Raw genomic sequence first — 21,417 nt, forward strand, 5'->3', positions numbered from 1 at the left:
AAGACCCAACACAGCAAAAAAAATAAATAAATAAAATAAATAAATTACGAAACTCCTACCGCCAACATCTTCTTAAAAAAATATTAAGGAATAAATTTCCTTAATTATTCCTTAAATATTAAGGAATAAATTTCCTCCATAAAAAGACATAAATAGGGCTTCCCCGGTGGTGCAGTGGTTAAGAATCCGCCTGCCAGTGCAGGGCACATGGTTCGAGCCCTGGTCCGGGAAGATCCCACATGCCACGGAGCAACTAAGCCCATGTGCCAAAACTACTGAGCCTACGTGCTCTAGAGCCTGTGCTCTAGATCCTGCAAGCCACAACTACTGAGCCTACGTGCCACAACTACTGAAGCCCGCTCGTCTAGAGCCTATGCTCCGCAACAAGAGAAGCCACTGCAATGAGAAGCCCGTGCACTGCAACGAAGAGTAGTCCCCGCTCACCACAACTAGAGAAAGCCCACACACAGCAATGAAGACCAAACGTAGACAAAAATAAATAAATAAAATAAATAACTTTATTAAAAAAAGATAAATAAATGGAAAGACATATATTGTTAAGGTAGCAATACTACACAGAGGGAATTACAGATTCAATACAATCTCTATCAAATTCCAACAAACTAATACAGCATTGTAAAGCAACTATACCCCAATAAAAAAATAAATTTAAAAATATCACGGAAACTGGAAAAAAATTCTAATAGAATTTTTTGCAGAAATAGAAAAGCCCATCCTAAAATTCATATGGAATCTCAGTGGACTCCACATAGACAAAACAATCTTGAAAAACAAAGTTGGAAAACTCACACTTGTCTATTTCAAAACTTACTTCAAAGGTGCAGTAATCAAAACAGTATAATACTGCCATAAGGATAGACATATAGATCAATGGGATAGAATTGAAAGTCCAGAAATAAACCCTCTTATTCTTTTATGGTTAAGTGATTTCTGACAAAGGTGCCAAGACAATAGGAAAGAATAATCTTTTCAACAAATTGTGCCAGAACAACTGGATATCCACATTTAAAAAATGAAGTTCTCCGGCTTCCCTGGTGGCGCAGTGGTTGACAGTCTGCCTGCCGATGCAGGAGACACAGGTTCGAGCCCTGGTCCGGGAAGATCCCACATGCCGCGGAGCAACTGGGCCCGTGAGCCACAACTACTGAGCCTACGCGTCTGGAGCCTGTGCTCCGCAGCAAGAGAGGCCGCGACAGTGAGAGCCCCGCGCACCGTGATGAAGAGTGGCCCCCGCTTGCCACAAGTAGAGAAAGCCCGCACACAGAAACAAAGACCCAACACAGCCAAAAAAAAAAAAAAAAAAAAAATGAAGTTCTACCCTTTCCTCACATGATATACAAAAATTATCTCAAAATGGATCAACGACCTAAATGTAAGAGCTAAAAATTATAAAATTCTCAGAAGAAAACAGAGGGATAAATATTCTTTACCTTGGATTTGGTAATTGATACTTAGATATGATACCAAAAGCATAAGGAACAAAAGAAAATTTAGACAAACTGGACTTCATCAAATTTAAAAACTTTTGTACATCACAGGATTATCAAGAAAGGTTGAAAAGACAACCAATAGAATGGGAGAAAATATTTGCAAATCATACATCTGATAATGGTTTAGTATCCAGAATATATAAAGAATACTTACAACAGAACAACAAAAGATGAAACCATTTAAAAAAAAAACAAAACACCTAATTTTAAGAAATGAGGTAAAAGACTTGAATAGACATTTCTCTGAAGATTACAAATGGTCAACAAGCAACATGAAAAGATGTTCATTATCATCAGTCATTAAGGGAAATGCAAATCAAAACCACAATGAGATACTTCACAATCACTCAATGGCTGTAATTATTTTAAAAAAGGAAAATAAATGTTGAGTATGTAGAGAAACTGGAAACCTCATACATTTCTGTTAGGTATGTAAAATGGTGCAGTTCTGTGGAAACAATTTGGCGGTTCCTCACAAAGTTAAACACAGAATTATTATATTACTCAACGGTTCTATCCTAGGTGTATATCCAAGAGAATCAAAAACTGGTGTTCAAACAAACGCTTGTACACAGATGTTGATAGCAGCATTATCTTAATAACGAAAACGTGGAAACAACCTAAATGTCTATCAACTGATCAGTGGCTAAACAAAAGGCATTACATCTATACAACGGAATATTTTACAGCCATAAAATGGAGTACCGATGTCTGCTACAACACAGATGAACCTTGAAAACATGATGTGAAGTGAAAGAAACTAGACAAAAAAAGCCACATATTGTATGATTCCACTCATATGTAATGTCCAGAGTAGGCAAATACATAACCAGTAAGTTGATAGGGGATGGGAGGTGGGGGTATGGGGAATGACTACTTAGTGGGTGTGGTATTTTTTGAGGGGTGACGAAATATTCTGGAATTAGAGGTGATGCTTGCACAATATTGTAAAAGTACTAAAAGTCACTGAACTGTACACCTAAACATGTTGAATTTTATGTGACTTTTACTTCAATTATATATTTAAAAAGAAATCTTTCCCTAATCCAGCACAATGAAAATTTTGTCCTATATAAATCTGTGAAAGCTTTATAGTTTTGTCTTTCATACTTAGGTCTCTAAAAAATTTAGAACTTTTTTTTGGATACCGTATGGGATACGAGAATCAATTTCATTTTTTCATAAGGACTGCCTGTTGTCCCAGCATCATTTATTGAAAAAAGAACTTCACTAATCTGTAGTACAAACTCTGTCATATACCAAGTGTCCATATGTGTTGGCATTTTTTAGGCTTCTATTCTGTTCCATTGATCTAAGTGTTAATTCTTGCACCAATAATGCACTTTATATCATTTTAAGTCTTGGTATTTATAGAGCAGATCTTCTCACTCTGTTCTTTTTCTTATTCATGAGTATCTTGGTTATTTTTGGTCCTTTGCATTTCCATTCTGTATAAATTTTAGAAGCAGCTTGTCAAGTTTCTCTCTCCCTCTCTTAATTAAATACATACACAAACACACACACACCACATACAAACTGTTAGGATTTCATTTACTACGCTTGTACAGAAAAGGATAATAGTTTTAAAGGATACCCCTCTAATTTACTGAAAAGTGTTTACTTCAGGGGTGTGTGTGAAAGCAAATGAGAATGAGATGAGAGGGTGGTTCAAGCGGATGTTAATCTTATCCATGTTTATTTTTATTTTTTAATAAAAAGAATGTACTCATGTATTATTATACAATAAAAAAAATTTTAGTGACGAAAACTATGGGAGGGATTGTTACAGAAATTAAGGAGTGATCAATGTACTCAAGAGCCTGAGAGAAGTCAAAAAAATGAGCATAATGTCTTGTATACAGTTGATAATTAATAATTTATTCTTTGATAATAAAGAAGCAGAAGCAGCCACCAACTCTGAGAATTACAAGCTCTCTTTGAGATAGAAGGAATGGAACAAAGTATTAACTCAGAAAAATAGTTTAATCAGAAAGGATAGTTGTTTAGCCTTGGTGATCTTTATTTTAATATAATAAGCAAGAGGAGAGAATAGGGGAAATGAGGAGATGAAAAAAGGTAAAAGTCTGAAAACTGCAATTCATTAACGTATATAAAGGAGTCAATAAGAGATGAATGAAAGGCTTGCTAAGTAGTGAGGTTCTAGAGCAAGCAAAATTTGTAGTGGGTAAGTCAGCACAAATAAGGAGAAATGCCAAATAACTTCCAAAAGAAATAGCATTCCTACTTTTAGAGCACTAATCTGTATTCCTATTATATTATGCAACTGAGAAGGTAGGGAAGATAATTTATTTCAGTTGATCTCAAACCCTCTGAGGATATGCACTGTAATTTCAACTGTGAATTATTAAACAATAGAATTTTCCTCGTAAGGGAAATTATAACTGGAATACATATTTTCTTAGGAACTGTGCTGATTCTTTCTAGGTATGTAGCTATTCTGTCCGAAAGCTACTCAGACTGATTAGGCAAACACTTCTAAAAGAAGAAATGGAGAATTATCAAAATTAGAATACATAGCCAAAGTATCATTTCCCTTTATAAACTCTGTCTTTTGAAACACCAGTAAGAATACCAATGAAGTAAACATACAACTTTGTATTTTGATGCTAGAGAAATTCTTTAGTAGGCATACATTTCCTCTTTGAAGCACTATTTTTACCACTTAATATTTTTTTGTTTTGAAAAAATATCTAAACTTACAGAAAAGTTGCAAGGCTAATACAACAGAAGATCTGTTATTTGGATTTAATTTTGGGTAGCTAGTGAGCAGATTGATAATAATTGAAGTGAGTCTCCCAAAACAGCCATGCATGAAGGAGTATGGCTTCCATGGCAACAATTTGCCAGTCCCCATTGTAAGGCTTTTGCAATCCTTGTCAGCCTGATGGTTAGCTCTATCAAATGAACCCTTTCCTGGTAACATCTCTATTTAGAGATCTTTAAGGTAGGTTGCACTGTCTTAAAAATCCTACTATACATCCAATTGTGCAACATAGGATCTGAACTAATAATAAAAATAGATTACATATGAATGCCTAAATAGGTTCTTTCAGAAAAAAAAAAAAAAATTATGTGTCTTCCCAGAGCTTCTAATACTGATCAGAACACCAATTAAAGTGTTATGATTAAGTGTTATAAAAATTTTACTAAAGAACAAAAGTATCAAACCAGAGTATCCTGAGTTCACTAAGGTATTTGACAAGTCATATATTTGACGAGTATTTAAAAAGTTCTTGGAACAAGATAGACAAAGTGCGTTTTGATGGGCTAGAAGAGAAACATATATTAGGTAGTTAAGCACTTAACCAGTAGAGTTTCTGGTAGTATGTGAAATAGCCTATACTAAAAAAATGTTCCATCAGTGACTTGAATGACTTGATTAACATATTTGCAGGTGACAGCACTAGAAAAGACAGGTAAAATAACAAATGTCTGATATAGATTTAAAAAAAGGTCTCCTTGGGGTAGACTGATCAGTTAAATGCAACAAAATGAAATTAAACAAGAAAATGTGAAGACCTGGATTTAGATTAAAATCAATGGTAAAAAAATCCACAAGAATTTATGATTTATATTTATAAAGAAAAGCCACACTTTATGATTTTGCCTAGACAGAGAACTTATGAGGCTTGACTATAACAGATCTTTTAAAATAAACATAAAAATTTAAATATTCATATGAGTTTGTTTCTTAACAACAACTGTTTATACTTACTAAAATCATTTGGGATTTTTGTTGTTCTCAATGGTAGTAATCAGAGTTCTTATTATTCCATATAAATTTGCCTTCCAGGAAAATAAAAAGGTATAACCTTGCTGATACCTGCATTCCAGTATCAATTTCTGATGGTGTTATCTGTCTAAAACACTTAGAATAGTGTCTGCTACATAATTATTTAAAGCTATCTATCAATATTATCATTATTACTGAAGCTGCTACTATAGGGAGAGAATATGCTGATTATTTGTCTATCTCATGGAAAAGTCCTTGTACATAATGGGAATTGCTAAATATATTTTGGTTTTTTATATCTGTCTTGTGAACTTAGTTGGATAATGCATTGTAGTTTTTCATAAAACATATTAAACAAATATTCATACAGTGTTACTATGTGCCAAACTGTGTTGGATGTTGGATAAATCATATAAACTAACAGATGTGATCCTTGTCTCATGGACGTTATAGTCTACATATATAGAACTCAAACACATGAATAAGTATATAATTGTAAATTGTGGTAAGTGCTATAAAGGAAAAGAACAAGGTGTTATGAGAGAGAATAGCTCTGAGAAAAATTTAGATTGGAGGAGAAGATTAATGAAGTCTTTCTGTGATAAAGAGACACTGAAACTGGAACAGAAAAAATAAACAGAAGTTAGCCAGGTAAAGAGTGGGGTTAAGAGCTTTTAGGTAGTGGTAACAGCACGTGCTCAGAGCCAAGAAAAAGCTGGATGTAAACTTAGTGAGCAAAGGGGAGAGGGAGAGAGATGGTAAGGGAAGGGCCTAGAACCAGATCATGTAGAATCTAGTAGAACAGAAACTATCTGATGCCAAAGCTCATGTTGTTAAAGCACAATGCATACTATTTCCCAGATTTGAAAAAGGTCTACGTAGTTTAATACAGCTTCCTACTTATTTTATTGATAATAATAGCAATCTTTGTGAAAAACTTATAAGAACATATACTTATTGGCCCAAATAGTGATTACTACAGGTTTACTACACATGCATACAAAATCAGTCCACAGTACTAAAAGGCTAATGCTAGGAAAAAACAACTGGCATCCTAATAACTCAATCCCTACATTAACAACTATAGTAGTGATATAAAAACTTCTGTTTTTTCAATTAAAATTTTGAGAAAGTCAAACATTTATTACTAAAGATAACATAACCTTCTAAAAAATCCTGCTACATGGCATCCATATGAGTAGGAACAAATAAACAAGAATAAAAAAGCACATTAAGCACATGGACATATTGATCAGAAATTTTATTTTATTCTGTAAACATCCATGCATTATTGTATTCCTTTCATATGCCAGGAAAAATTGTGAAAGACTTTGAAATGGACAAAAATATTATTAGGTGTCTTGTGTAGTGGACCATTTTGAATTATCTACACTGTTTAGTCTTTTAGCTATTTTACAAATATAAGTTGTAAAAAACTGAGAGTAATGTAAGTAGTGTTTGTCCAAATGATCCTTTTGTACCATGGAAGTACAATGGACTGCCTTGCAGGTAATCACCAAGTTTGCATTTGTTTGTAAATTCATTTCAGCACTCCCAATGCCTATATATTTGTGTTCTTTGAATTCTCCTGTTAACCAGTTGTAACATCTTTCTGGTTCCCTCATTAATTAACGAATGAAATAAGATCTTTGACATGTATTCATTTGGTATTTGTAACAAAGACATGATTTTAACTTAAAAAATAATTCTTTAACAGTTTTAGAGATCATCCACTGAGATGCCCAATGGATTCACCTAATAGAACCAGTAAACAGCATTGCCAAGGAGTGCACTTTTTTTTTTTAACATCTTTATTGGAGTATAATTGCTTTACAATGGTGTGTTAGTTTCTGCTTTATAACAAAGCAAATCAGCTATACATATACATATAACCCCATATCTCTTCCCTCTTGCATCTCCCTCCCATCCTCCCTATCCCACCCCTCTAGGTGGTCAAAAAGCACCGAGCTGATCTCCTTGTGCTATGTGGCTGCTTCCCACTAGCTATGGATTTTACGTTTCGTAGTGTATATATGTCCATGCCACTCTCTCACTTTGTCCCAGCTTACCCTTCCCCCTCCACGTGTCCTCAAGTCCATTCTATGGTAGGTCTGCATCTTTATTCCCGTCCTGCCCCTATGTTCTTCATAACCATTTTTTTCTTTTTAGATTTCATATATATGTGTTAGTATACAGTATTTTTCTCTTTCTGACTTACTTCACTCTGTATGACAGACTCTAGGTCCATCCACCTCAATACAAATAACAATTTAATTTCTTTTTATGGCTGAGTAATATTCCATTGTATATATGTGTCACATCTTCTTTATTCATCTGTTGATGGACACTTAGGTTGCTTCCATGTCCTGGTTATTGTAAATAGAGCTGCAATGAACATTGTGGTACACGATTCTTTTTGAATCATGGTTTTCTCGGGTAAAGGTCCAGTAGTGGGATTGCTGGGTTGTACGGTGGTTCTATTTGTAGTTTTTTAAGGAACCTCCATACTGTTCTCCATAGTGGCTGTATCAATTTACATTCCCACCAACAGTGCAAGAGGGTTCCCTTTTCTCCACACCCTCTCCAGCATTTATTGTTTCTAGATTTTTTGATGATGGCCAATCTGACTAGTGTGAGGTGATACCTCATTGTAGTTTTGATTTGCATTTCTCTAATGATTAGTGATGTTGAGCATTCTTTCATGTGTTTGTTGGCAATCTGTATAACTTCTTTGGAGAAATGTCTATTTAGGTCTTCTGCCCATTTTTGTATTGGGTTTTCTGTTTTTTTGATATTGAGCTCCATGAGCTGCTTCTAAATTTAGGAGATTAATCCTGTGTCAGTTGCTTCATTTGCAAATATTTTCTCCCATTCTGAGGGCTGTCATTTGGTCTTCTTTAAGGTTTCCTTCACTGTGCAAAAGATTTTAAGTTTCATTAGGTCCCATTTGTTTATTTTTGTTTTGATTTCCATTTCTCTAGAAGGTGGGTCAAAAAGGATCTTGCTGTGATTTATGTCAGAGTGTTCTGCCTATGTTTTCCTCTAAGAGTTTGATAGTGTCTGGCCTACCTTTAGGTCTTTAATCCATTTTGAGTTTATTTTTGTGTATGGTGTTAGGGAGTGTTCTAATTTCATTCTTTTACATGTACCTGTCCAGTTTTCCCAGCACCACTTATTGAAGAGGTTGTCTTTTCTCCATTGTAGATTCTTGCCTCCTTTATCAAAAATAAGGTGACCATATGTGCGTGGGTTTATCTCTGGGCTTTCTATCCTGTTCCATTGATCTATATTTCTGTTTTTGTGCCAGTACCATACTGTGTCTTGATTATTGTAGCTTTGTAGTATAGTAAAGAGTACACTTTTAAGCACTTGCTTAAGCCCACAAGTATCTTTTCTTGGCAATTGGAGGTGAATCCCAAATACCAACAGAACTTTACTTAGATGACTGTTTCTTTAGGTTTAAAAAAACAAACAAAACAAAAAAAACAACAGAAAACAAAACCCCATTTTTTTAAAAAATAAATAAATAAATATATTTATTTAATTTATTTTTGGCTGTGTTGGGTCTTCGTTGCTGCGTGCGGGCTTTCTCTAGTTGCGGTGAGCGGGGGCTATTCTTTGTTGCAGTGTGCGGGCTTCTCATTGTGGTGGCTTCTCTGTTGCAGAGCACGAGCTGTAGGTGCACGGGCTTCAGTAGTTGTGGCACGCGGGCTCAGCAGTGGTGGCTTGGGGCTCTCGAGCACAGACTCTGTAGTTGTGGCCCACAGGCTTAGTTGCTACGTGGCATGTGGGATCTTCCTGGAACAGGGATTGAAGCCGTGTCCACTGCATTGGCAGGTGGATTTTTTTTTTTTAAATATCATCTCTTTTATTTTATTTTATTACCATCATTATTATTATTTATTTATTTTTGGCTGCATTGGGTCTTCGTTGCTGCACCCAGGCTTTCTGTAGTTTTGGCGAGGGGGGCTACTCTTCGTTGCAGTGCACGGGCTTCTCATTGTGGTGGCTTCTCTTGTAGAGCATGGGCTCTAGGTGCATGGGCTTAAGTAGCTGTGACACGTGGCTCAGTAGTTGTGGCTCTCAGGCTCTAGAGTGCAGGCTCAGTGGTTGTGGCGCATGGGCTTAGTTGATCCGTGGCATGTAGGATCTTCCTGGACCAGGGGTTGAACTTGTGTCCCCTGTATTGGCAGGTGGATTCCTAACCACTGCACCATGAGGGAAGCCCCAACCCCATTGTTTTTTGATTTGTGTTTTGTCTTTGTTTCTAGTTTGTGCACTGCCAGGAAATTATTGCTTCCTGGTGGCAGCAATGCTTGAGACTTTGTTTTTATGGTCTGACCATTTGGTGATCTCTGTAAATGTATTATAGATGTCCATTCTTTGTTGGGTGAAAGATGACACAGAATCCTACTTGTAGTCCTACTTGTAGTTTTATTTGTCTATTTCTCCATTTTGAGCTCAAAACAATTAAGAAACTGGTGCCCTCTGGGAAGGAGAACAGGTCTTTGATTTTTTTTTGGGGGGGGTGTATTGGGGATGAGTTTTTGTGTTTCTGTATTTACTCTGGACCTGTGGCTGAAGCTGCAGAATTGAAATTATGAGCCCTCTCTGTGTTTATCTGTAATTCAGAAAGACCTTTACCCTTTACCATTGTGAAATGTTTCCCAGTCTCTGGGAAGTATAAAGCTATATTGTCTCTGAAGTTAAAGGAGTTCTGTTCTGACTGGCTTACAGAGATAAATGCCTAAATAAGTTAATTATTCCTAATATTTCCCAAAATAAACTAAATTTCTAATACTTCAAATATGCTAGACTTAAAAAAGAATCTTCTACTAGAAACTAACTCATAAATATTTTAAGAATCCAAGTTCATAAAATTAGGGTAAATCTTTGGCAAATAAGACTAGCTTAATAATTTTGGTTTAAAAATTGTCTTAAATAATTTTTAATGTTAAATATAATACAAGTACACATTTTGTTTTTCTTGGGTTGCTTTCCCTAAACATATACAGGTTTATTGACTGAAGAAGCTTACATTATTCCTACATAATCCATGTCAGCTTGAACATAATTTCCATGATCTTTAGGTAACTTAAACTTTGGAGTGCATTACATTAAATTAATGGATGATCATTAGAAGCCTAGATAATTTTTAAATAAGATAAAATAGGAAACATCAAGTACTAATCGTAAATAAATTTTTTTTACTGTGGTGAAACATAACATAAAATTTACTACTTTAACCAGTTTTAAGTGTACAACGAAATGGCATTAAGCAAATTCACAATGTAATGCAAACATCACCACTATCCATTTCCAGAACTTTTTCTTCATCCCAAAGAGAAATTCCATACCCTTTAAACAGTAACTTCCCACTCTCCACTTTCATCTATCCTATTTTCTGCCTCTATGAATTTGACTATTCTGAGTACCTCATGTAAGTGAACTCATACAATATTTGTCCTTTTATTTCTGGCTTATTAAATTCAGCATAATGTTTTCAAGGTTCATTCATGTTGTAGCATGCATCAGAACTTCATTTCTTCTTTCGGCTTAATAATATTCAGTTATATCTGTATAACACATTTTGTTTATCCATGTATCTTTGGGCTGTTCCCACCTTTCGGCCATTGTGAATATAGCTGCTATAAACACTGGTGTAGTAGTTGCTTGCTTTCAATTCTTTTGGGTATATAAGTAGAAGTAGAATTGCTGGATCACATGGCTAACTTTTAGAAGAACCACAAAAGTGTTTTTCACCGTGGTGGCACCATTTTATACTCCCTCCAGCAATGCCCAAGGGTTCCAATTTCTCCACATCCTTTGCCAACACTAATTTTCTGGGTTATTTGTTTTTTTTTTTTTTGGGGGGGGGAGGTTTTTTTTTTTTTTTGATAAAACACCAGAATGGATATAAAGTGGTATCTCATTGTGGTTTTGATTTGCAGTTCTCTAATGACTAGTGATGTTGAGTATCTTTTTGTGTGCACATTGCTATTTGTATACCTTCCTTGGAGAAATGTCTATTCAAATCCTTCACCCATGTTTCAATTGGGTTCCCGTTTTTTTCTTTTCTCAGTTGCAGCAGTTCTTTTTATATTCTAGATATTAATCATTTCTCATACATGTGATTTGCAAATATTTTCTTTCATTCTGTCAGTTGTCTTCTTCTTTCTTGACAGTATCCTTTGATGCACAAAAGTTTTTAATTTGATGGCGTCTTATCTATTTTTTCTTTTGTTGCACTGATTACTAATCATAATTTTAAGTTTATATACTTTTGCTTACTTTTATTTGCTATATAGATGCTAGAAATTTGTGTCATATTTATGAACATGTTCCTTTTTGCTACTTTAACAAGTAGTCAAAGGATTGCATGTTGCTGTAGAAAATTATATTATGCATGTTTATGAGCTTTGCTGTCTGCTAATATATGCGTATGTCAGATAGTTCTTAATTATCTACCCCAAGTTTTCTCTGTGAAATAGAAATGACTTTCATTAAAAGTTATACTTAATATGAGTCGCTGAGATATACAACTGAGCATGTGCTTTTATTTTTTTAAGGGGGAAAAAAAAATTGCCCTAAAGCAGCAGTCCTCGAACGTTTTGGTCTCTGGACCCCTTTACACATTTATAATTTATTTAGAACTCATAGAGCTTTTGTACATGTGGGTTATAACTATCAATATTTACTGAATTTGAAATCAAAACAAAAAATTTACGAACTTATTAATTCATTTGAAAAAAGCAATGATTAACATGTTGCATGTTAAATAAACTATACCATTATATTATTATGAAGATAGTTTTCAACTTGTGGGTCATTTGAGAAAGAACTGTAATCCTAAAGCAAGGTATCAGTTTGTTCCAGAATATTTGAAAGAACATAATGAAAGATAAAACTTGGAAAGTGAAGATTATTTCCTTTGATTTATAATGCCCGAGCCTGAAAATAAGTTATAAAATGTGTTAAAATACACATTCACTTAAAACAAGGTTCACTTAATTTTGATGGGCTTCTTTCCTTGGCTTACTGATTAGTGCTTTTACCCACTATCTATCTAATCTGCCTAGATAACAGAGATCCTGTGTCTTACCAGAATAATTTTCTCTGCTATAGGTTAACTTTATTATATGCTTGAGTATTTAAGGGGAAAAAGAACAAAAAGTTCCTCAGTTATGAAAGAGTTACTTCTTAACTGTGTTACCTTTTGTGCTTTTAAAAATGTTTTATTGTCATTTTAATAAAAAAAGGCAACCAAAAAATTATTTCTCAGGCATCCATGATCCTATCTTAAATCAAGTGTCCAAATTTCCTCTGACAACTCTAAATCAAATCAAATTATTAAAAAATTTCAGGGTATCTTTCACTGAAAACTATCTTTGAGATTTCCTGGCAGTCTCCTAGAAATCACAGAAATTTGTTCTTTCAGCATAGATAAGAGTGATGAAAGATATAATTAGATTTGTTTGATGAGTTACAACTATAAATTTCATGAGAAGTCGTCATATCAAAAGAGAAGCCCAGTCTTCTCTAGGTTAAGTTTATATAAGCAAAATGTTGTTAATATAACTATTTCATTAATTGTGTGCTTTGTGTAAAGTCCCTGGAGAATTGTCAATTACCCCCAGTCCCTAATGGTTTTACTCTAAGGGGACATACTGCTTAAAAACTCGTGAAATAGTTATATTCCATCCCTCAATAGAGAATTTTACTCCCTGCCATTCTGCTATTACTGGTTACAGTTAATAACTACAGCTATTAAGTTCCTGTCATCTACAGATGGATTTTGATGCTTACCTAAAAGTTATGCTGTAAGCTACAGACCAGAGCTTGTGCATTTAACAAGGACAGTTTCACAAGCCTCATAGAAAGAACTGTACCAGATACTTCCAACTACTGACACTTCAAAGAATATATTCTTGGGTACAGACTGCTGAAGTGATATTGCTTAGATAACTTTTAGACTGTAATAGTGGACTGGGTTAGTATTTCCAAAACTCTCATTAGTCTAGAAGCTGAAAGCTTCATGAAAGCAAACTGCTAAGATCTAGTAGAATGAGAATTAACTACATAGGACTGAGTAAACAGAAGAATTTTTTCCTGGCTATTTGTTTGGAATATTATTGATGTTTTAAATGTTCTATTTTCAGGGTATGTGAAGAAATTTCTTCTTTCTTCTCAATCTATATATAACCCACACAATTTCGTACATCCTGATTTCTTAAAACTAAAAGTTTTGATTCTCACTGAGTCCCTCAGAATTCAGAAACTCTTACTAGGTCTGCTAACTTTTCTTGACAATATAGTGATTTCCATAGATTTATTAAGAATATCTTCCTTTTTAACAGGATATAATTGGACAAACTGATGGTGGAACCAAGGACTTACCTGTGTCATGTTTGAGAATGGTGCCCATTTAATCAGATATGCCTACCACTTCTGAAGAACAAAGACTGGTTGTACTCACGAAGCTTATACCTATAAAGCCCTCCCAGGAAAAATGACCTGGTACCTGAAGTAGAGGGTCTCAGCCTTGCATGTGGTTAAGGAAGGTCACTTATATATGGTAATGAACTTTTGGTGACCTGGAGAAGAGAGGAATTCACCCAGTAACAGGTACCTGCAGGTGAAATAGGGTGAAGAGATTGTCTGGGGCTTGGTTTCCTAAACTCGGAATGGCAAAAATAGAAACTTTTAAAAGTAAAATCTGAGATTCCCTATGAAAACTTCCAGAGAGAAGTTAATTTTGCAGCCTCAGTATTTGCAAAGCAAACTCAGAGAAGCTACCTGGTTAATTAATACCTTGCTGCACCTAAATAAATAATCAATCCTAAACTAATGAGATCTGCCATTTTTTTGCAACAAAAATCATTATGAGATTATTATGATTGGGGGTGTAGAGAGTTGTCAAGAAAATGGGCAAGAAAGATTATTAAATGTCCTGATTTGTATACTCTTCTGGGTTATCTGCACTTTTTACTTTCACTATTTTACAACTCTGCAAGTTATAGAAAACTAATGCTAATGCAAATTATTGTCTACAGAAATGCAAATAAATTTTGTCTTGAGAAGGAATAATTGATTATTGCCCTGTGTATACTGACCAATTTTGTATCTATTTATAAATTCATCCCAGTCTTTGTGACTGTTGATATATGTATGTGTCCTTTGATTTTTTTTCTTTGAACTGGTTTAACAGCTTACTGTTTTCTCATTAATTAATTAAATAGAATAACTGACACATTTATATTTCTATGAATGTTATGATTCAACCTTTAAAAATATTATCCTTTAACGCATACATACTGTGTTCTCCGAAGTATTTGTTTTCATGGATTTATCTAAATATATTTCTGACTCCAATTGTGCTTACAGCTTAAAGCTTTGCTGCTTGGACCAGCAAACTTCCAGAGTAAATATAGTCTACTGTTCACAGTTCTTAGGTTGTGCAATACATTTTATCATTCAAGTATTCCAAACCAAGATCCAAAAATCCTAATTCTCATTCTTTAGAAGAATTTGTAACTAGTTAGTCATCTCCCATAACATCATTCTTTTTCTTTCTCTCTTGCACTGAGAGTTGCTATAGCAGAGAGGTGAAGAGTGATGATTCTGGAGCCAGACTGCCTGGACTTGAATACCAGTTTAGTCTCTAGCTGGTTATATGTCCTTAACCTCCTTGTGTGTCAATTTTCTCATAAGTAAAATGACAATGTATGTAAAGTGTTGGTATATATAAAATGTTTAGAAGAATGACTGACAATTAATATTATTTTAATATACTAAAATCATCATGGATAGGAAGAAACAATAAAACCATATATATACAAATATGTATATTCTTCAATTTTCTGACCAAAACTTTTTAAGTGCTTCTGGTCTTTTGTAATGGTATCATTTATCTCCAGGCAAATCTGTAAGTGTGGCAGGTTGCTAACTTTTAGCATTTTCTCTCTTAAGTTCCAAATAAATGCCCTAGGAAGATAGACACTTCCTGACTGACCATATCAATCTAACATATTTGTTTTCTCCATATTCTTTCCCAAAAGGAAATCAGCAACTCTTTCTTCCCAGGGCAAGCAGCAGATTTTCTTGCATCCAGTGGAGCTTGGGGACCATCATTATTATGTGGGACTTCTCCAGAAGATTTAATTTCTGTCAGTAAGACAAGATTTCTTATTATGTATCTCCATGGCTATTTTTGTCTTAAATTCCTCCTTGCCTCTCATTATGCTTGGAGTTTTGCAAGCATAATACAAGCATTATGCAAAGTATAGTTGTAGTTTCTTCAGGTTTGGATCCAGTCTCCTTGAAAAGACCTTTACACTTATTTAGTAATCACAGAGGGGCAAGATTTATCTTTCCTTTTTTCCTTCCATGTGTCACACACCCCTACTCTCTGTTCTCTTGAATCAGGTTTCTCACTCAAATATGAAACTTCAGGGATTCCTATTTATGTTTCAGTTATTATAAGGAAGTCTTTTCAGCTCTTTGATGAGACACTACATACTGAGAATTATTAGTCAAGATGCTTTTTGGTTGCAGACAACAGTTTACCCATCTCTATCTCTAATTAGCTTTTTCAAAGTAACGTATTGGCTCAGGTAACTGAAAAGTCAAGAGGCGGGTATAGTTCAACAGGGGCTGGAGTAAGTGGTCGAAAAATGTGACAGGACCGAGTACCTCTCTTTCTCTCCCATTTCTTAGGAATGCTTCTTTCCAGTTGGCTCCATTATTGGCAGGCATTACTTTCATGGTTCCAAGATAGGAATTCTTTGAGTTGTATATTTCCTCATTCATATTCAATAGGAAACAGAGAGTCTATGTTCCTAGTCATTCAAATAAAATCTAAGAGATGAGACCCACTTGCTCCTATTGACCTGAATTATGTGTTCCTTGAACTAAAAACTGTGGTTATGTGAAATAGATATGCTAATTATACTAAGCCACCTACCCTAGAGGATTAGTCAATCTCACCCAAACTATATGACTGGGAAATGCAGTGTAGTGTTAGAAAAAGGGATGGGAAATGGCTGCTGGAGAGGCAACTAACAAATATCCATTATGAGAAGTACTTCTCAAGCCTCTTTGTTTCCTGAAAAAGCAAGTTGATCAGTTTGGCAATAACCAGTATTCAGATCACTAGGACCTAACTATTGAAGAGTTATTCAAATCATTTTCTGTGTAATAATATGAAACTCAGAATATGATAACTTAAAAGCTTGGTTATGAATACAAAACTTCCAAATATTTTAGTTTGAAAACCAGGATAATTATTGTAGTTGCTGTGGCTGCTTTATAATATGAGAATACAAAAGACAGTTTGGTATACTTTGGAATGTTTATAAGTTACAGCAAAGCTATAGCTGGAGAATTCAGTTGTCAACTGGAATTCATTAATAATTTTATTAATCAATATTTACATTTTCTACTTGGCCTTTGACTCAGCTAAGTTTGTTTCCAACCAGGCATGGCTTGTTGAATATAAGCGTTAAAGTCATCATTTGGTAGTTTAGCTCCTAAGGGTCGACTGATACTAGTTTTCCTCCCTGCATCCCCCTGAAATCCTGGGTGTTTTTTCTTCCTAAGGATTAAAAACAAAATTACACTTATTACTTATTTTTCTTTTTCCTTCTCATTTTATATTCATATCAGGGACTGAGGTTTCTTTTGCAGCCATGGTCTAAATTGTCACTGCTTATTCAGCTATACTTAACAGTTTAATCTTTCCTAGCCTGACACTTTTTACAAAGTATCATTCAGCCAATGACTGAAAGAAGTGATAAACACCCTTAAAAGTTTCTATATGAAGATCAGTAATATCAGAATTTGTACAAAGACTCAACTTTCTAAATGGTTGTAATGAGAACATAGTGAAAGAAAAGAAAAAAAGATGCAAAATCATAAGGAAAAAAAGCAAGATTAATACAAATTAAATATTATCTTGACCAATCTGTTTGGATATTAAAACTTAATGTGATCCTCTTAAGGGATTATCTTAATTAAGCTAGGCAATTTATTTTAAGGTATGTGATGAAATTACTAAAGAAAAAGATAACTTCTGAGCAATGAATTTCTTGAAAGACAGGTGATGAAAGTTCATTGCCACATACTACAAAATCTTAATGATGTTAGAGTACTTTAGGTACAGGAGAAACTCTATTAAATTCCTTGATGGAAGATAGTCAGTGGCACTTACACTTTCCCAAAAAAGCACTAGTGAAGGTCTTTCAGAGTAAAACACATCTTCCGTCATATGCTATAGCCTACCTCCAAGGATAGGAGGTAGGCTGTATGCTTGCAAAATCATTAATGCAAAAGCCTCTTGTCTTACCGGTTCCTCTGCACTGCCTGTTGCATCATGGGAATAACTGATGAGACCAGGGATGGGCTGCTCACCGTGTGCCATGATAACAGCAGGACTGGTGTAGAATGGATGCTTCTAATGCACAACACATAACAACTATGAATATAGTGACAGGAAAACATGAAACTATACAAGCAAAATGACTGGAAAGGAAAAAGGGTGAAAACAAATGGAACAATGGAATGTCAAAAATTTTCAAATGAAGAATGACAAAATTAGCTTAGATTTCAAATGGTACAAGCTTTTTTTAAGATTGAAACTGATGGTACTTTTAACTCTTTTAATTAAGAGTAAAAGAAAGAGAACATACGATGATTTAATAATGTATTTCATCAATCATTTCCATAAAAACAGAACAAACCTCACGCACAACAATTACTTACTAGCCTTAAGTAAGGACTTAATGGATCACTGAATGGATCTGGAGACAGAATAATCCCATCTTCAGTGAAAGAACCACCTACTTGTTGTCTGAATGGACACTTCCAAAGGATCTCTATGATCCTTTCCAATATATACATTGTCAAAAAAATCCTCTCATGCTATGCTCATACCCAAAGTATCTGGATGAGCCATAAAGTTTAAAAATCACTTCATATAGTGATTAGATTTTCAATCTTTACACTCTCAATGAACAATCATTACTCCCAGAAGTGATATGCTACTGTCTGAAGATTTTAAACTGTACAAGGTGGGTTATACTAGATATGGATAATAATATAAATCATGTTCTGTGACTTTAAGATGATAACTAAATTTACTGAAGTACTTCATGGTACTATATTTACTCCCAGAATTGTTCAAAGAGAACTTGTAACACTTTGATGCTGTTTTAATAATATTTATTACTTTATTAAATTAAAAACATGAATATCTTACATCCATTTCTTCTCTTTATGACTGGAGTAATTTGTGTCCAATAGTTAAATAAGTGCTACTTAACTGCTGAAAAGTCTTGTCTTTAAAAAAAATATTTATTAATCTTCCTCAGCTAATTTCTTGAACCACCTTAGGTATCTTACCTTCAGTTTGGTGCTCCTCTAAGAATTTGTGAATATTTGATGTTCTGAATACATGAACATTGTATATTTACTATGATCATAAAAATGACATCTTCAAAGAGTTCTTAAATGTCACATTGTTTATCATTGGAGCTATTACTTCAGTAGATAACAGCAGAATTTTTAATGCCTCATAACTCAGAATAAAACTTCAATGCTTTCAAAAACTCTACATAATGGAGGGAATATAGCTGTGGAGTGTCATGAATATCCCCGTTCTTTTTAAAGGATGCCCTGAAGTGGTACTTAACTTATGGAAGAATGGGATGGAAAGAGAGATGAAATCAATACATTTACCTGTGGGTCCTTTAGATCTCTGGGTCTCTCTCAGCAGGCTTACCTTGGCCGCAATGGCTGCTGCAGTTATATGTGATGAAGAACTATCTTCTGTTGAAGCAACACCACTGTCTTTCTTCTCTTCTTCCTCTTCTTCACATTGAACCCCTTTGTCTTCTGTCTGTTTATGGGGGCTAGTTGTGGGAGGAGGGGAAAGAGGTGGTGGTGGGGAAGGTAAATCTTCAAGTTCATCATGCACTTCTTTTACTTTTACAATGGCATCACGTAAAAGGTCAATGGCATGAGGTAGGGCTGGCAGTATGAACTGAAAGCATTCCTGTATGCAAGAGGAAGAAAAAAAATGAAGATAAAGCATTTTTATAGGCATACAAAATGGCAGCAATCAAATGTGTTTGTGATTTTCTCTCCATCTGTCTTAAGAAAGAATCATATTTAATGTATTGTCTTTGCAATGCAAAATATGAAGTAAGAATGGTATATATTACGGTATTCTCCATAAGCTGAAGAACTACACTATATAAGCACACATTACATTTTTTTTTTTTAAGTAAAATTTCTATACAACTTTGGTGTTTAAAGATACATTATGAGAGAGCAGGTAAGAATTTTTACCTTTCTGGTTAGAGAAGGATACTAGAACTAACAAACCAATTGAGTACTGAACTATTTTATTCAGAGAGATAAGTTCTGACTACAATCATAATGTACAGCTAGACAACGTTGTACAATATGTAAAAATAGGTATAAGTTTGTACAGCATAAAAGTCAATATAGTCTCTTGGTTTCTTTTTTTTAGGGGGCAGTGAAGGAAAGTACAGCATTTATTGCAGGGTGCCAAGCAAGGAGAACAGGCAGCTAATGCTCAAAATATATCCATTATTACCTATATTGTATCACCAAAAGAAAATAGGTGAGAATTTTAAAATCAGAACATAAGGCCAGATATGTTTGGGGAATATGTTTGAGCAGAGGTCTTTCTCTTTTACATTTACAGTAACTTACCTTAAATTCTAATATGTAAAGAAATATCTTACAATTTATGGACTACCTGGAAGGTATCTAATCTTTTAACCTACTGGAAAAAATTGTATAGTGAAGAATTTAACTTTAATCAAAGAGAGGTCTGGTCTTTACTCTTAGTTTTTGGGAGGTGATCTCTAGTTCCTTGTTATGTCATGCCTGATAAGAGTGTCTCTGTTTGCCTGGGGGCTTTGGCCACTGCACAGTCTAACAATGTGGTTTACTATGAGGGCTTTGGGAAACACTGTATCAGTTTTGCCTCTGGAAAGAACTGGGAATGGCTGACTAAAGGTCAACCATGTGGGCAATACGTGATCAAATCCTAATAAAAACTCTGAACACCAAAGGCAAAGGAGAATGTACATAGTTACCAATACTCTGTGTATACTGTCTTATATTGTGGCTAAGAGGAGGTGATGCTTCCATGATTCCATGGAAGAGGATGACCAGAAGTTCCCTGTTTGGTACCTCTCTTAGACTCTGCCATATGTGCTTCTTTCCTTGGCTGATTTCAACCTGTATTCTTTCCCTGTAATACAACATACCCATAAGTATAACAGCTTTCAGTGAGTTCTGTGAGTCCTTCTTGTGAATTATTAAAAGTGAGGGTGATTTTAGAAATCCCCTCAATTGCAATTGGTGTCAGAAATTAGGGCAGTCTTACGGAGTGCTCCAACTTTGTAGCTGGCTAACTTCTGCAGTTGGTCAAAACTCCTTACAGTTGGTGTTAAGAAGTGGGATTTGATAGAAAGACCCTGACTCACTGAAACTTGTGATCTGGGAAGAGGAAGGAAGAGAGGGTGGTGGATAACGAATCTTTAGAGCCTAGATGAACACAGGGTCACCCACAGTATGGAACTGCAGCTGTACTGTAGTTAGTTACTGGAGATAAAATTAGCAATGAAGTTTTAAAATGAAAGATCTAACTCCTAAGGAGTTATGTCAAAGCACAAGAAATGCAAAATGATAAAAAACAAAGTAAACACACAATTTCTTGGTTAATGGTATCTGTACTAGCTAAAACAAAAGTAATGGAGAATGTTGGGGTGGATCCTGAGGCTGGGCCAAGTTTGGATTCTGAATGGTCTGACATATAGCTGCTAGCCTCAGAGCTGCTTCCCAAGGAAAAATTTATGTTGAAGCAATAAACAGTAAATAAAGTTGGACTGATTCATAAGAAAATGGGGAAAAAGAAACAAGAGATTCAAGGGACTTGTCCTAGCAGGGTGGAAATATTTAAATGGTTATTAAGAAATGTATGAAAAAAGTGAGCATTGATGGGGACAAAACAGAGGTCTTAAAGAAGCACTGCTGTGGGCTGAATAGACAGACTGGAGACCCTGCTGGTCTCCTAACATTAAGGGGTCCTAAACAAATCTCTATTTACCCTGGTTTGGA

General features: G+C 34.8%; 1 protein-coding gene across 5 annotated transcripts in view; it reads right to left on the reverse strand.

The window, feature by feature from the left end:
- GPHN (gephyrin) overlaps positions 1-21,417 on the reverse strand; it is a 618,453-nt gene that overhangs the window by 249,773 nt on the left and 347,263 nt on the right. For 4 of the 5 annotated variants that reach the window (XM_082854448.1, XM_082854450.1, XM_082854446.1 and 1 more), the window contains 2 exons: positions 19,043-19,315; positions 17,609-17,716 (listed from right to left, as the gene is read on the reverse strand). In XM_082854448.1, coding sequence (XP_082710574.1) covers positions 17,609-17,716; positions 19,043-19,315 — 381 coding nt within the window. The remainder of the gene's footprint in view (positions 1-17,608; positions 17,717-19,042; positions 19,316-21,417) is intronic. The other variant, XM_082854447.1, reaches the window with a different exon arrangement.

Source organism: Leucopleurus acutus, assembly GCF_964270905.1.
Source record: "Leucopleurus acutus genome assembly, chromosome: 1".
In the NCBI taxonomy this organism is placed as follows: Eukaryota; Metazoa; Chordata; class Mammalia; order Artiodactyla; family Delphinidae; genus Leucopleurus; species Leucopleurus acutus.